Genomic DNA, 14,663 nt, shown 5'->3' with positions numbered 1-14,663 from the left:
ATAAAATTTAAGATCTCATGACAGTAGCTATTTTTTAATTATAGCGGCTGAAAGGTGACTATTTGTGGCTTTTACCTGATTCACCCTTTAGTATGCCTATTCTCTGCGAATTCGTATCAATCATGCCAATGAATTTCACCTACGAGATGGAAAAATGAAAAAAAAAAAAAAAAAAAAAAAAAAAAAACTCTCCTTGACAAATCTCAGTTTGGACTTTTCTCTTTCAATTCCTTTTTCGGGTGGCACTATATATTAACCCTAGGATTTGGATATTACGGAAATGAAAAGGAAATTCACGAGGAAAAAGGATTTGCGTTTCCTTATTAAATTTGCAAAGCAAATCATAGAAAAACACTAGTCAGTTGGAATTACATTGTACGTGTTGTTGAGACTCGATTTAATTCCATCTGCTTAAGGCATTTGTGATTTACTTACTTATACATACAAGGTTTAGAACCTGTTTGGATTGGCTTATTTTAGGTGTTTTTAAGCCAAAATAGCTTTTAAGCACTTAGTAACATTTCGTAATGGGTTACCTAACTTATTCTTCAAGTTGCTAATAGAAACTTTATAAATTATCGGTACCTGTTGTGAACTTTTAAGCTCTACCTCATCTCTTGCATAATTGGTGTCCTAATGTGTGTGCTTGTGTGACGTGAAAAATGTTGTTGGTGCCTGGCTAATTAATAGGGAACCTAGCTTAATGATATGTTGTTAAAAAATAACAAAGCTTTGTCCTAGGAGATGAATTGTATTTTATGTTTGGCTGCTTCTGATGTGGTGCTCTAATGCTTTCACGCCCAAAATCCACTCTGACGCAATAACGCATCCGACGCTTATGAACAACACCGGAAGCATCTTATAAAATCAATAAATATTTATATGCACACTGTAATTTTTTTTGAAAAAAATAAACAAATTACTAATATATATACACACGACATTGTTTGAAAATGATGCAAAGTAAACATCTCTGGGTAAGAAGTAAAGCCTTCTTTAAAACCCACATTCTCATTCATTAGTTTAGTTGTATCATAGATCGATTCTGCTTGCATAAAATCCTGCATGATGCATGCCCCTTCTCTGTTTCTCAGTGAGCATTGCTTCCATACATAGAGAATGAGAGAGACCCCCCACTGCTACTCATAATCCAATAATATACACCAGATATACAACAAAAAAAAAAAAAAGAGAGGCCTTTTTTAATTAGACCAAAAGGATACTCTCATACAAAGACACAATACTTTACTATCCAATCAGACAAACAGCCAGCATCTTAATTCACTAGTGTTGTTTGGCTCGTGCAAACCGGCGTTAATGATTAAATTTTTAAATATCTTTTTAATTTTTTTTTGTTCTTACTTCTTTGTTTTTGTAACATCGGTTTAACACTTTGAAAAATACCGTTATCCGATGAAATCAATAAAATTAACTTATAAATAAATATAATTATTAAAAGTCTTGGTATTGACAAATACTTTTGTAGCTGTTCTTTCAAATTAAACCACACAAAAAAAATACCGAAAAGTCAATGCAATTAAATTGTTGTTACTTTAAGCTTTTTTTTTTCCTTCCAACAGATGCATGTTAGAATAACTTCTTATCTTAATTTAATGAACCATTTAATGAAATCTACATTGAAATAACTTTTTCATGTTAAACTTAACTATTTTGTCCTAAATTGTATAACATATTAATATCCCATATATTTGCAAAATATTTTAATATTAAAAAAAGTAAAATATATACTTCTTACAATTGACTACAGTTTCTTCTCAAAAAAATTCAGAATATCTACAAAATTATATTTTATAGTTCCTCTTTTAATATGTAGTAATTTATTAGATATATTTTACATTGAAAGTGTATGCACGTACACTTTGATTAATTAACTACCCTACTTTGAAATTCATTTTTTTGATTGGGACGGAAGGACTATAATTTACATTTTTTATACTTTTGAAAGGCACTATTACCCCCCCAAACTATACCCTAAGTTCCTATGACACACCTTTTCTTTCCACAAGTCTCTATTACCCCTAAACTATTTTTTCCTTAATTCTTTGCACCTTTAACGCCGACGTGAAGGCTTATTGTACACTATCCCAATTATATTTGTGGTGTGTGATCACGCGCCTTGGGCCCCAAGTCCTACTTTCTTTCCCCTTTTAATTTATTGACCTTGGTTAAATCGTATTTACTTTTCCCAAAATATTACCCGATCAAAAATTTCACCCGAACCAAAAAATCAATTGATAAAAAACCTTCTTTGATCATTGAAGATTATATCCCAAAATCTTAAAATTGAATTTTATAGAGTGGAAAAAAGCATCTAGCATCTTAAGTTCTTCATTCCAAAAGGGTCAATTTCGCTCCAGTTCAAAACAAGAATAGTGTTGTGATTTCTTCGGTGTTACAATTTGTAAATTCAAGGTCAGTTGGAAGGCTAAGTTTGCATTTAGTCCAAAGGTTAGTTCTTTACTACATTTAATTGGGGTTTTGTTAATTTAGGGTTTTTAAGGTTTTACGATGTTTGATGAATCGAAAATAGAATTTTCAAAATTTTTGATTACTTAGTTTGTTGTTATTTATCTTTGTTTGCAGTTAGTTATGAGTGGGTTTACATTCATAACTCTTAGATTGTATCTGGTGGGACTTAGTGTTTGGAGATGATGATGAACCAAAATATGTTGGTGGGGTAATGAGTGAATATGTTAATGTTGATATTGGATAGGCAACATCTCTCCAATGGGAATGAAGATATTGGAGGATAACATTGACAAGTCAATGGACTGTTCCATTGAATTTAATGGGCTAATAGGTTATGAAGTGATGGATGGAAACAAACAACATAGTGTGTGTTTAAGAAAGATGGATGGAAACAAACAACATAGTGTGTGTTTAAGTACATACATTACATTATATATCAACTTTTTTATAATAAATTCAACTTATTAAATCTTCTTTTGTAGCTGGACTACCAAGTCGAGAGAATTGTATCTCTTTTGGACCAAGAAAGATAATAAGATCATTACTATGTAAACGGTGATATTGGTTTCAAACCAACAAGTGGAATCGAAATGGAAAGGAACTAAATCAATCACAACTAGAAGGCTTGAAGAGATTAGAGATCAAGATATGATAGGGCTAATGGTTCAAACAATGCAAGTCAAAGTACCACTCCTTCCTTCGTTGCCAAGAGACCCGGTTGGAAGCTATAATGTTGATATCAAATGTTGATTTTGTTAATTTAGAAATCTTGTATTTTGTTAATGTCAAATTGTTTTGTTCATGTTGGTAAAAGGTATTCGTTGTACCATTTTTATATTTTTGAAACTATATTTTCTTGTAAGAAATGAGTCTTAATTCTAGTATTTATATGCAATGTTGAATTCTGTTTTCGAAATTTTATGTGGTCTGAATGTGAGTTCTATGTATAATGATGTTTGATGATTGAAGTTGATGTTTAAGTCTTTTGTTCGATTTTGACAGGACAGATTTACTCAAAAGTTGATGTTAAATATTAGAGCTAAAAAATCGAGAGTGCTTTTAGTTCAAACAATCATGTTTTTGGGCTCAAAATGCGGTTGGGCTCAAAAGCTTGTGCGACAGTGTGTCAAAAAATAGTGCGATTTTGGGTCAAAAAATGGTGCAGTTTTGGGGTCAAAATCTAGTGCGCATTGGCTCAAAACTTATGTGATATGACTCAAAACCGGTGCAGTTTTGGCTAAAAAATGGTGCGCTTTTGACTCTTCAATCTGGTGCATTATGACTCAAAATCCGTCCATTTTGAAACAAAAAGCGGTGCGTTTTGGCTCAAAATGCTTGCATTATGACTAAAAATCTGGTCCATTTTGAAACAAAATTTGGTCCATTTTGAAACAAAATCGGTGCGGACTTTTAGTTATGTTTAACTAAAAGTCTCATGCTTGGGAAGGGCGGAGATTTTAGTTATGTTTAACAATAAGTCCATGAAAGGAAGACTTTTAGTTATGTTTAACAATAACCTTTTTAAAAACTTTTAGTTATGTTTAACTAAAGTCTGCCGAAGGGGGCAGACTTTGCCTTATATATATATATATATTATTATTTTTTTTACTTTTCAAGGTAAACTTTTAGTTATGCCTTAACTAAAAAGTATGCCCCAAAGACATAACTAAAAGTATACCCATAAGGCGGAACTTTTCCTTAAAGCATAACTTAAACTTTGCCTTATAAGGCAAAATCATGCCTTAAGCAAAATCTATGCTAAAAAATGGTGCGCTTTTGACTCAAAATGAAGAGGTGCATTATGACTCAAAATCTGTCCATTTTGAAACAAAAACTCGTGCGCTTTGGCTCAAAATCTGTGCATTATGACTCAAAAATCGTCCATTTTGAAACAAAAGTTGGTCCATTTTGAAACAAAAGCAAAAGGATTTTTAGTTATGTTTAACTAAAAGTCTCCAGTTTAGGAAAATCGTTACTTTTAGTTATGTTTAAGAATAAGACCAATATCCTGTGAGGAGGATATACAAAATTATTATGTTAACTAAAGATTTGAGGGAGTTATGGAAGGGATATATATATATATATTATTATTTTTTTTTACTTTTCAAGGTAAACTTTTAGTTATGCCTTAATTAAAAGTATGCCCCAAAAAGACATAACTAAAAGTATACCCATAAGCCGAACTTTTCCTTAAGGCATAACTTAAACTTTGCCTTATAAGGCAAAATCTATGCCTTAAGGAAAAGTTCTTTTGCTCGAAACGTTCATAATGTTATGCTTAACTAAAATGTATCACAAGGCATAACTAAACTATGTCTTAGGAAAAATTACGCCTTATTCGACTGGCAGACTTTTAGTTATGCCTCAAATCCTAAGTAACTTTTAGCTTTTCTTAAAGATTGTATGCGATCCGCATACACTCCCCCATCCTCAACATTTTGAAACAAAATGCTTCATATATGTGATCTTATTCCCGCCAAATTGACTCAATCAATAACAAAAGAAAATTGCCAAAATTGAAAATTGCCAAAATTTACTCAAATAATACCAACAAGAAAAGTAGGATAAACCAAACAAGTCATGCTTCATTATAATACCAAAATGTACTTTACAACAAAACAAATCTAACTTTAGCCTATCCGAGATCATTGTGAAGTTCCATTACGACAACCAAAACGAGGTTCTATTAGTACTATGGCAACTTCATTTGATTTTTCTTCAAGTTGCCCATTTGGATTAAACCACTAAGATACACAACAAATACACAAACCATCAAAACACCTTATGCAAAGGAGTTCTATTAAACCTACACGAGTTGCTATTCTTTTTTCATTCATATCATTCTCTTTTCAAATTACTCTTCTCTTTTGAATCTCCAAGCTCATCCAAATCATTCGTCTCCTCTTTTGAAACTTGGAACCTCATTCAAATCACCTATCTCTTTTGAATCTTCAAGCTCAACCAAATTGATGTTGAGATTATCATATCAAGTTAAGACTTTCAAGCTCATCCAATAAATTTCATCCTCTTTTGAATCTTCAAGTTCAGTGAATTCATGTTGAGATTATCAAACTACGCATCTTAAAACTTTCAAGTTCGGGCAAATGCAACCTAACACGCTCGTAATTTTCTTCTAACTCTTTGATTTTGTTCACCAATCTTGGAATAATAAACTTTGATCTTTCATCAACACTTTGCTTATCTCTCCATTTGAAAACTTCCAATTGGTGGCTTTAAATTTAAAGAATACAATCACTTCAAATTAACACTAACACTAAAATTAATCAACCAAATTAGAACATGAACACAAACCCCATAGTGAGGACAAGACCAAAATCTCCTTCCGGGATTGCGATTTCACCGAAGTCCGCATTTTCAGCAAAATGCCATGTTTGCATCGCACTGGGACATATGAGCATCGCATCTTCTTCATCCATACACAAGTTATTCAACAAGCTATTCGCCATTCCTAACCCTAACATTTCATACACGAATTAGGAAGAAATTTCAAACCCTAAACTTGAAATTCGAAATGAGAGGGAGAAAAGATTAAGAATTTACACGATAATTAACTTACACTGATCGAAAATGGAAAAATTTGCCACCAAAATTAGCTCTTGCAAATGGGTGAAAGTTTGTAATGGAGTTGATGAAATTAAGTGTGTTTTGGACGAAGTAGTCTTCAAATGGACTTTGGGGAGTGACATGTGGTGTTCTATTCGTTATAACCTCTCTTTTTTACTCCTTACGCGCTTAACATATGTGTGTCGCACGCACTGTTACACGTTAAAGGGTAAATAATATTAAAGAATAATAAGGAAAAAAATAGTTTAGGGGGTAATAGGACCATAAAGGAAAGGTGTGTCGTAGTAAAACTTAACACCTTATGAAATATAGTTTGGGGGGTAATAGTATAAGAATAACTTTTCCCTATTTAATAATGATACAAGTTATTTGTGTCTATTTTTTAATTTAAAGCTTAACCCTACCTTAAGTGAAATTTTATTAATTACTTATATTTGCCAAAGACATACGTCCTAAAATTACATGAGAAATTAAAAAAAATATGTTTAATCAAACGAATAAAAATTTAAAATAGCAAATGATAAATGGTAAATAATATTAATAAATAATAAATGATATTATAAGAATAACATTTTAACTCAATAATTTAGCCTATATTAGATAGAATTTAAATGACATGGTAATTTATTACGTGTCTATATTAAATTCTTAAGAAAAAATATAATTTAAAATAAGTTTGAATAGTAATATTTTCACATAAAAGACTCAACTATGTCTGAGTGTGCTTTGTGGGGGCCACAACCTTTTCCATGTCATCATCATCTTTAGTAGCATGCCAAAAGTCCTTAAAATTCTTAAAAATTTACCAAAATGTGTCAAGATTTGCAAAGTAATTAATACTTCAATTAGGGATAAAAAGAGACGAGAGATTTATGTGAGGACTACAAAACTTTGAGATCTTCTCTTATATATAGTAGTAATGTTGATTTTTAGGCCAACAATGCTAATACAAATGAAAGGACATTTGAGAGAAGATGGATCTTTTAATTTCATCTCATAATCAACAAGGCACACCAAATCCAAACCAAAATATGTGCATATTAAGCCAGCTTCAGAAGGAAGTCTATTTATGCAAACTGCAAAGCCTTTCAAATGAAAACAAGATCTGCGGAACTTCAAGGGGAGTTCTCGAACAGCAATAAAATTCCAAATCTGAAACCTAGATTGCTGGAATAGTCTCCTATGTCAAGACTTGAAGATCTTAATAGTCTCCTATGTCAAGACTTGAAGATCTTAAAGGTAAAAACAAAGTTGTAACAGGGGGAAAAATCGCACTATCGGAAGAAATTATATACCATAACATGGATCTATAAGAATTTCGCCGCAACATGAGCTTGCTCACATTGCCGGTTCCAAGCCTGGATGAAGGAAGATAGTTGATGTAGGCTAGTAACCAACATAAAACTTGTCAATGTACAATGAATCCTCATAATATCTGTTCTTTGGTTTTAGATGTTGTAACGTGGATATGTAAGGATGCTTTTTGTTCTTTTCAGTTGTTCCCAGATATGTGATAACAGGTAAATGAGCAATGATCCCAAAATGCTAACTCAAGTTTATACACTAAGATATCTAAACTAAGAGGTTACAGGATAGGTAATTACTTAGGACTACAACAACAACAACAACATATCCAGTTGAATCCCACAATGTGGAGATGCTAAAGGAGACGTTAAAGTGTACGCAGACACACCCTTGGAAGGTAGGAGGTTGTTTCAAAAGACACCTTACCAAAAGAAAACAAGGAAAACAAGGGAAAAGAGTCGACATACGGACAAGCAAATCAAAACAATGCGAAAATGAGAAATAAGCGAAAGAAACGAAGTCATGATAAAACAAAGAAAGATTGGCAAGACCAACACATAGAAGCAGGATAAAATACTCCTAATACGAGAAAGGAAACCTCGCGGCCCCCCACTAGCCCTCTACCCTGATACTCGACCTCCACCCCCTCCTATCACCGGTCATGTCCTCGGTAAGCTGGAGTAACTCCATGTCCTGCCGAATCACCTCTCCCCAGGCCTTCTTTGGCCTACCCCTCCCTCTCTTCAGGCCCACCACTGCCATCCTCTCACACCTCCTCACTGGCGCATCGGCGCATCTCAGCTGCACATGCACTTAGGACTGAAGAAGTTAATTTCTATGTCACAACAAATACCAGCACCACACACGATTATACACCAAGCTACAAAGCAACTATATCTGAACTTGCCAATCTCATCCTTTAACATCTGTAAGAGAACTATCTTGTTTTTTCATTTTTGGGCATAGTCCTATCTTGTTTTTTCTTTTTTGGGCATAATCCTATGAAAGACCAGATTACAACCAGATATTCCTTTTCTAAAAGAATAAATACGTAGTCTTAATTTAATGGAAAAATCACAAACAGTGTGACAATCTCTGAAAGTTCACTAAAAGATTGATCAACATGTACCTATCTGAAGACCCTAAGAGAGTGATTAACACAAGAGAAACCACCATCAATCATCAGATTATGCCCACTAATATACCTTGCTTCATCACTGGCTAAGAAAAGCACAGCATTAGCAACATCGTGAGCCATCAATTCCACACCCTGCAAGTTAGCATTCTTGCCAACAAAAGCACGAAAACCTTCCAGTGCACCATTGGTCTTTTCCTCCTCAGGCAAGTGAGCAAGAGCTAATCCAGTTGCAACAGCATAAGGAGAAACACAATTCACACGTATACCATGTTTTCCCATCTCAGCTGCAACATTTTGCGTAAGTCCCAAAACAGCATACTTGGAAGCTGTATAACCATGCGGGCCAATGCCCCCAAGGACACTCGCGACACTACACAGAGATACTATCGATCCTTTCTTTAGCGGAATCATTACTCGAGCCGCGTGCTTCATTCCAAGGAAAGCACCTTTCAAGTTCACGTCAAGCACATTCTCAAACACAGAAAGTTCATAGTCACGGATATCTGGAATAGGGGGGCCAGACAACCCGGCATTATTAACCAGTATATCAAGTGTACCAAAGTTTTGAATGGTAAAATCAACTGCGTTACTAATATCAGCTTCTGCAGTAACATCACAGTGGATAAAACACACATTCTGGTCATTACCAAGGGTCCCACAAACATGCTGTCCAAGTTCATCTTGAATATCAGCAATGCATACTTTTGCACCATGTTTATGAAATAGACGCACTATGCTCTCTCCTATGCCACTTGCCCCTCCGGTGACTAAAGCGACTTTTCCCAATAACCTGATATATCAGATGAAATTACAAAGTGAACTCTTATATTCCAGTCAGCATCTTAACCGTTGAGCAAGAAACAATTTATAAAATAAAGACATTACTTATATTTGGGGGAGAGGAGGGAGGAATGATCACAAACAGAGCAACAGAGATAGAAAAAGGGTGGGCACAGGGAAAAAGGAAGACAAATATTATCTCGAAGTTTTAATTGTTATAATTCTTTTGTCACTTTCTTCTACGCTCAGTGTTGTTTATGACCTAAAGGAGAAAATAATGAGAGAGAAAAGTGAGCTCGATCTAATAGTACAACTTCACAAGTAGTTTGATTACTGAAATACAATAATATCATATAAAAGCATTTTAATTAAGTTTCATTAGAGGAAACGAACCAAGCAAATAAATTGAACATAAAACATGAGGAAGAACTTTGATAGAAAATCATGCCACTTCATTAAAGGCATTAGTAAATCCTAGGCGCATTTATACAGTTTTCATCTTCTTTTCGTTTGATTAACAACAAGGCTATTGGACTAACCAAAATGAAAAAAATAAGGCTGTATAGATTCTCATGAAGATCAGTAAAAGATAACTTTGAGAGTAGATATGCTAAAGGTCACAGTATAACAATAATTAATTATCATGAGACTATATCTGAAATCTTATCGTTTGAAACTTGAAAAAGTTAAAATATATATTTCCCATGTCATCAAAGCTGATGCCTATCATTAAGATACCTAGAGACTAGAGTATCTATTTTCTTTTCCCTGTGATAGTAAATTCAGCTTTCAGTTAACTTCATCCCTGACCAGCAATAGCCTAATAGAACAAATCGGATAAAACATTTCTCCCAACATCATGATTTCAAAAAATTTGTTGAAATCTGACTTATTAGAGGAAGTACAACGGGTTCTCCAAATGCTATCTTGATTCCCAAGTTCATATACATTTGATCAGACATTGAATTATTTTTTTCTACGACACAGTCTATTCCCAAGCCATAGTTGAAGAAAAAGTAATGAAGAATTTCGTTTGATGGGATTTTGGAGAAAAAACAAGATATGATATAGGTACAAAACCAGTGGGGAGTACCTTACACAAATCTAGACCAGTTCGAGACTATATAAATGCATTTGCTGCTCCATTTACATCAAATATTGATTTGGTGAATGCATAATTTAGCAATTTCATTTGAGAATATGCTAATCCAAGTAATGGTAAGAATTGACCAGAACATGAGAACGACACACTTACCCCATGGCTTTTCTAGTCCACAGGATCAGATGCTAGAAAGAAAGAAAACTGCATTGAAGGGTAAAAATTAATCGTGAATCAATGTCACCTCAAACTACCTGGGAAGGGTAAAAATTAATCGTGAATCAATGTCACCTCAAACTACCTGGGAAGGGTCAAAATCTAGAATCGAAGTCTATCTTTTTAGCACCACACCACTAGGATCAAAATAGCGGAAAAGTAAAGCAATCGGTTTCACAGATCCATCTCATAAATAGGTGCTTTAAACAGTGCATCCCTGGTGGATTTTAAATATAACCACCCAGGCAATGTACATGTGCAGGTTTTTATTGATAATAGAAAATCTCAAAAAGGAGTGTAGAAGTAAGAAGGCCAAGACCTTACCTAATTGGGTTTGAGGTAAAGACAGGAGCACGGACACTGCGTTCATGTCACGACTCTTTTTGTTTTTGAGGGAAGTTTAAAGATGTAGAATTTAGGACCTTGGTCCCCATAATAGAAGGGAGACTGAGTGGTCTAAGATCCAGTATTCGTGAAAAAAAAAAAAAGGTAAATCAAGTAATCAACTATATCGAGTATACCAACTACTTTTATGTTTTTATTCATTAAACGTGCCATATATACTAACAGAATCAAGAAAATAATGAGAGGATTCTTATGGGAAGGGTAATGGGGGCAAGGAGATACCATCTGTGGAATAGAATAAGCTAACAGCTCTAGCCGAGGGGAGAGGCCGAGACATCCGCATATTTCTCATCTGCAATAAGTCCATCTTCAGAAAATGGATGTGGAGCAGTGGCAGAGGTAGGAAGCACAAGGGGGGTTTCATCCGAACCACCTTTGCAGGAAAATTATATTGTATATACAAGTACAAGGTCAAAATTTCTTTTTATGTATATATAGTTTATGTTTAATCCCCTTGGCTTCTTCATGTGTTTACTTCCTATATTGAATTCCATTAGTAAAAACCCTGGCTCCGCCACTGCTATGGAGGTCTAGTTGCAAAGAGAATTATCTATGGTAGAGGGTGATCCTCACAAGATATGTATGTCAGCAACAGGAATGCTTCTCCAAGTGCATCATGACCTTTACAGAAAGGAATCATGAACCAATGGAATGTCTTACGATGCTAATGGCAACAGTATACATCTGTGGTTGGATATGTGGTGTTGGAACTCAATTCTAAAATATGAGTTTCCTTGCTTGCTGCAGATTACAATTGTAAGGAGGCGCAAGTAGCTGGACTTCTTCGACGAGATGATGCCAGGTATTTTGGGATATCCTTTCGGTAACCTATCTTAGACCGGAAATGGGACCATATTAATAAATATTTCAAACATAATTTAAACTAGTTTAAAACAGTGTTTTGAAGGGGTTTAACTATGAAGAGGTTATTGGCGAAGCCACACTATAATTGTTTGATTGATATAAGTGATTCTAGTCCAAGTAGAGAACTATATGGAAGATGAAAGCACCTAAGATCTTCATGAGGTATGCGTGTTGGAATGTTATGCTAATGACACACAACTTGAGAAACAGAAGACTATTAGTTGTTAGTTGGTGTTGTATATGAACCACATTTAGTGAGGAAGTGGCATACACAGCTTCGCATTTCTGCCGATCCTTCGTGTGTCTGAAATGGCATGGGTGCTATCTAAAAATGTTTCAGAACATCGTCGACATTGGAGTGTGAAGAAGTTGGATACCAAAAGAAATGGATTTGTACAAGGCTACTTCTCTGAGCAGTTTTTGGATGACTTAGAAAGAAATGAAAGGAAGAATCTTCAAAGAGGTAGAAAGTCCAGTATTTGAAAATTAGTATCGCCTTTTTGTTTCAATTGTGTTTTCACGTAGGAAGGATGATACCAGCTGTAGAAAATTGGTTGAATTGTTCTGAAAGCTTGATGTCCAGAATGTGCAGCGCTACCGGCTATCAGTCAAATTATTTTGATTAAATAATATAGAATCTACCAAAAACAGGTAAGATAGAGGGGAAAAAAGGGCAGCCCGGTGCACAAAACATCCCGCATTAGCAGGGTCCGGGAAAGGACCGCACCCCAAGGGATGCGATGTAGTCATGTAGACAATCTACCCTAATGCAAGCATTAGTGGTTACTTCCACGGCTCGAACCCGTGACCTACAGGTCACACGGAGACAACTTTACCGTTACTCCAAGGCTCTCCTTCAAGTAAGATAGAGGAATAAAGTTAAATTTTTCTAAAATAATTAAGTGATCTAAAAAAATTCAAGAAAAGGGAATATTAAAGTTTTAAAGAACTAGATGTCCACTATGAAAATCAGCTGCTCCTGTTTGTGGCAATTGTACTTTTGGCACAGAAAGGATATCCTATATTCGACAGACAATTAGTTGAATTCTTTTGAAGGTTTGATATAAATCCACAATGTGCAGTGACACCAACTTGGTGTATTAGCAATCAAATTATCCTGACTTATCAAAAAAAAAAAAAAATCTATGGAAGCAGGTAAAAAATTAGAGTAACCCTACAAAAAAGAACCAAAAGGAAGAAGCTTTACACTGTAGTTACAGATTCTGCTTCTCAATGAAACAGTTTCATCATAGTGGCTCCTAGGTTTTGGCAAATTTTCAATCAAAATTCACCCTCAATATAGATCTCATTAAAAAAAAAAAAAAAGAGGGGGGTGAAGGGTCAAAAATGCCCCTCTACTTTGGGAAAAGGGCTAAAAATACCCTCCATTCTAAATTTGGATCAAAAATACCCCTATCATTATTAAAGTTTTCAAATATACCCCTGTCTTGACGGAAATAATCAACATAAACCGATTTCATTTTTTAACCCGCTCCATCTAAATCTGACCCAATTAAATAAAAAACGCATATCGGTTACTCACTCCTGTGTCTAGTGGATCCAGATGTAGGACTCAGAAACAAGTTGATGGCATATGAGTTTTCTATGTAGTTGGGTCGGATTTAAATGGAGTGAATTTAAAAATGAAATCGGGTTATGTTGAGGATTTTCGTTAAGACAGGAGTATATTTGAAAACTTTAATGACGAGAGGGGTATTTTTTACCCAAATTTATAACAGAGGATATTTTTAGCCATTTTCTCAAAGGAGAGGGGCATTTTTTTACCCATTTACCCTAGAAAAAAAAAGAAAAAAAAAGAGTAACTAAACATCAATTATCAATCACCATATGACAAATGAACAGACCATAAGCATTAAGCAGTTATTCAAAAGACATATTAGCTCACAGTGTCAAGGACAAGACATCTATCTTACCAAAAAACATCAGAAAATAAAAAGGCAATAACCAACTCTGAAAAAGAAAAGAGAATACCCCAATTGAAGGAAAAAAAAAAAACAAATTGCATTATAATTACTTGGAGCAATATGAAATTTTCAAGAAGTACCTTTGGTTAGAAAGAGAAGTACTGTCAGAGTTTCCTTGAACTTCCATGGCAGCAAAGTTAATTCCTTCTTTCTAAAAGAACCTAGAAAAGCAAATACATATAAAATACTTATATAATTACTACAAAGCTATACTATGCATATAATTTCTGAGACTGCTTTCACTTGTGAGCAAGAACTGAGAGGTGCACTGTTCATTATTTATAGGCTTATTTATATACACATAAAGACAAGAAGAACACGTGGATACTGATGAGAAAAATCAAAGCACATGGTATTGGTTATGGGATGGACCACAGTGGGCATTGCCAAATGGACGGCGTGTGAAAATGATTGACTCCACTCAATATAGAAAAGAGCATATAAGGAAAATGTTACAGGGGAATACTACTTTTTGTAGGGCCGGTTTGGCTTAAGTGATTTAAGAAAATGTTACAGGGGAATACTACTTTTTGTAGGGCCGGTTTGGCTTAAGTGATTTAAAGTAACTATATGATAAAGCATTAACTGTTGATAGGTATTTTAAATGCTGAAGCTGATTTGATAAATAAATAATTACGCGTTTGGATAAAAGCGTTGAAATTGATAATAAGCTGCTGAAGTGTTTGGCAAGAAAAATATTGATAAGTATTTTTTCTGTTAAAATAACTTAAATACCCTTAAAGTTGTTTACACTAATAAGAACGTTATTTTTATAATTTTTTAAATCCCAAATTAG

General features: G+C 34.3%; 1 protein-coding gene across 6 annotated transcripts; it reads right to left on the bottom strand.

Moving 5' to 3' along the window:
* Window positions 1-6,888: 6,888 nt before the first annotated feature.
* On the bottom strand, window positions 6,889-14,135 carry LOC132033860 ((+)-borneol dehydrogenase 2). 6 transcript variants are annotated; one of them, XR_009408890.1, is made up of 4 exons: window positions 13,948-14,135; window positions 8,510-9,308; window positions 7,371-7,461; window positions 6,889-7,242 (listed from the first exon to the last, which is right to left on the bottom strand). XR_009408890.1 is itself a non-coding variant. In XM_059423987.1 (3 exons), the coding sequence occupies exons 1-2, from the start codon at window positions 13,992-13,994 to the stop codon at window positions 8,510-8,512; spliced, it is 846 nt and encodes a 281-aa protein (XP_059279970.1). In that variant the 5' UTR covers window positions 13,995-14,135; the 3' UTR covers window positions 6,889-7,234. The 6 variants fall into 6 exon arrangements, 2 of the variants coding, with proteins under 2 accessions (XP_059279970.1, XP_059279971.1); XR_009408888.1 differs by having other exon boundaries at window positions 6,889-7,234; XR_009408889.1 differs by having other exon boundaries at window positions 7,371-7,433.
* Window positions 14,136-14,663: the final 528 nt, after the last annotated feature.

The sequence above is a fragment of the Lycium ferocissimum genome, chromosome 10 (assembly GCF_029784015.1).
Source record: "Lycium ferocissimum isolate CSIRO_LF1 chromosome 10, AGI_CSIRO_Lferr_CH_V1, whole genome shotgun sequence".
NCBI classification, from domain to species: domain Eukaryota; kingdom Viridiplantae; phylum Streptophyta; class Magnoliopsida; order Solanales; family Solanaceae; genus Lycium; species Lycium ferocissimum.
This window is presented reverse-complemented; position numbering and strand designations above follow the sequence as displayed.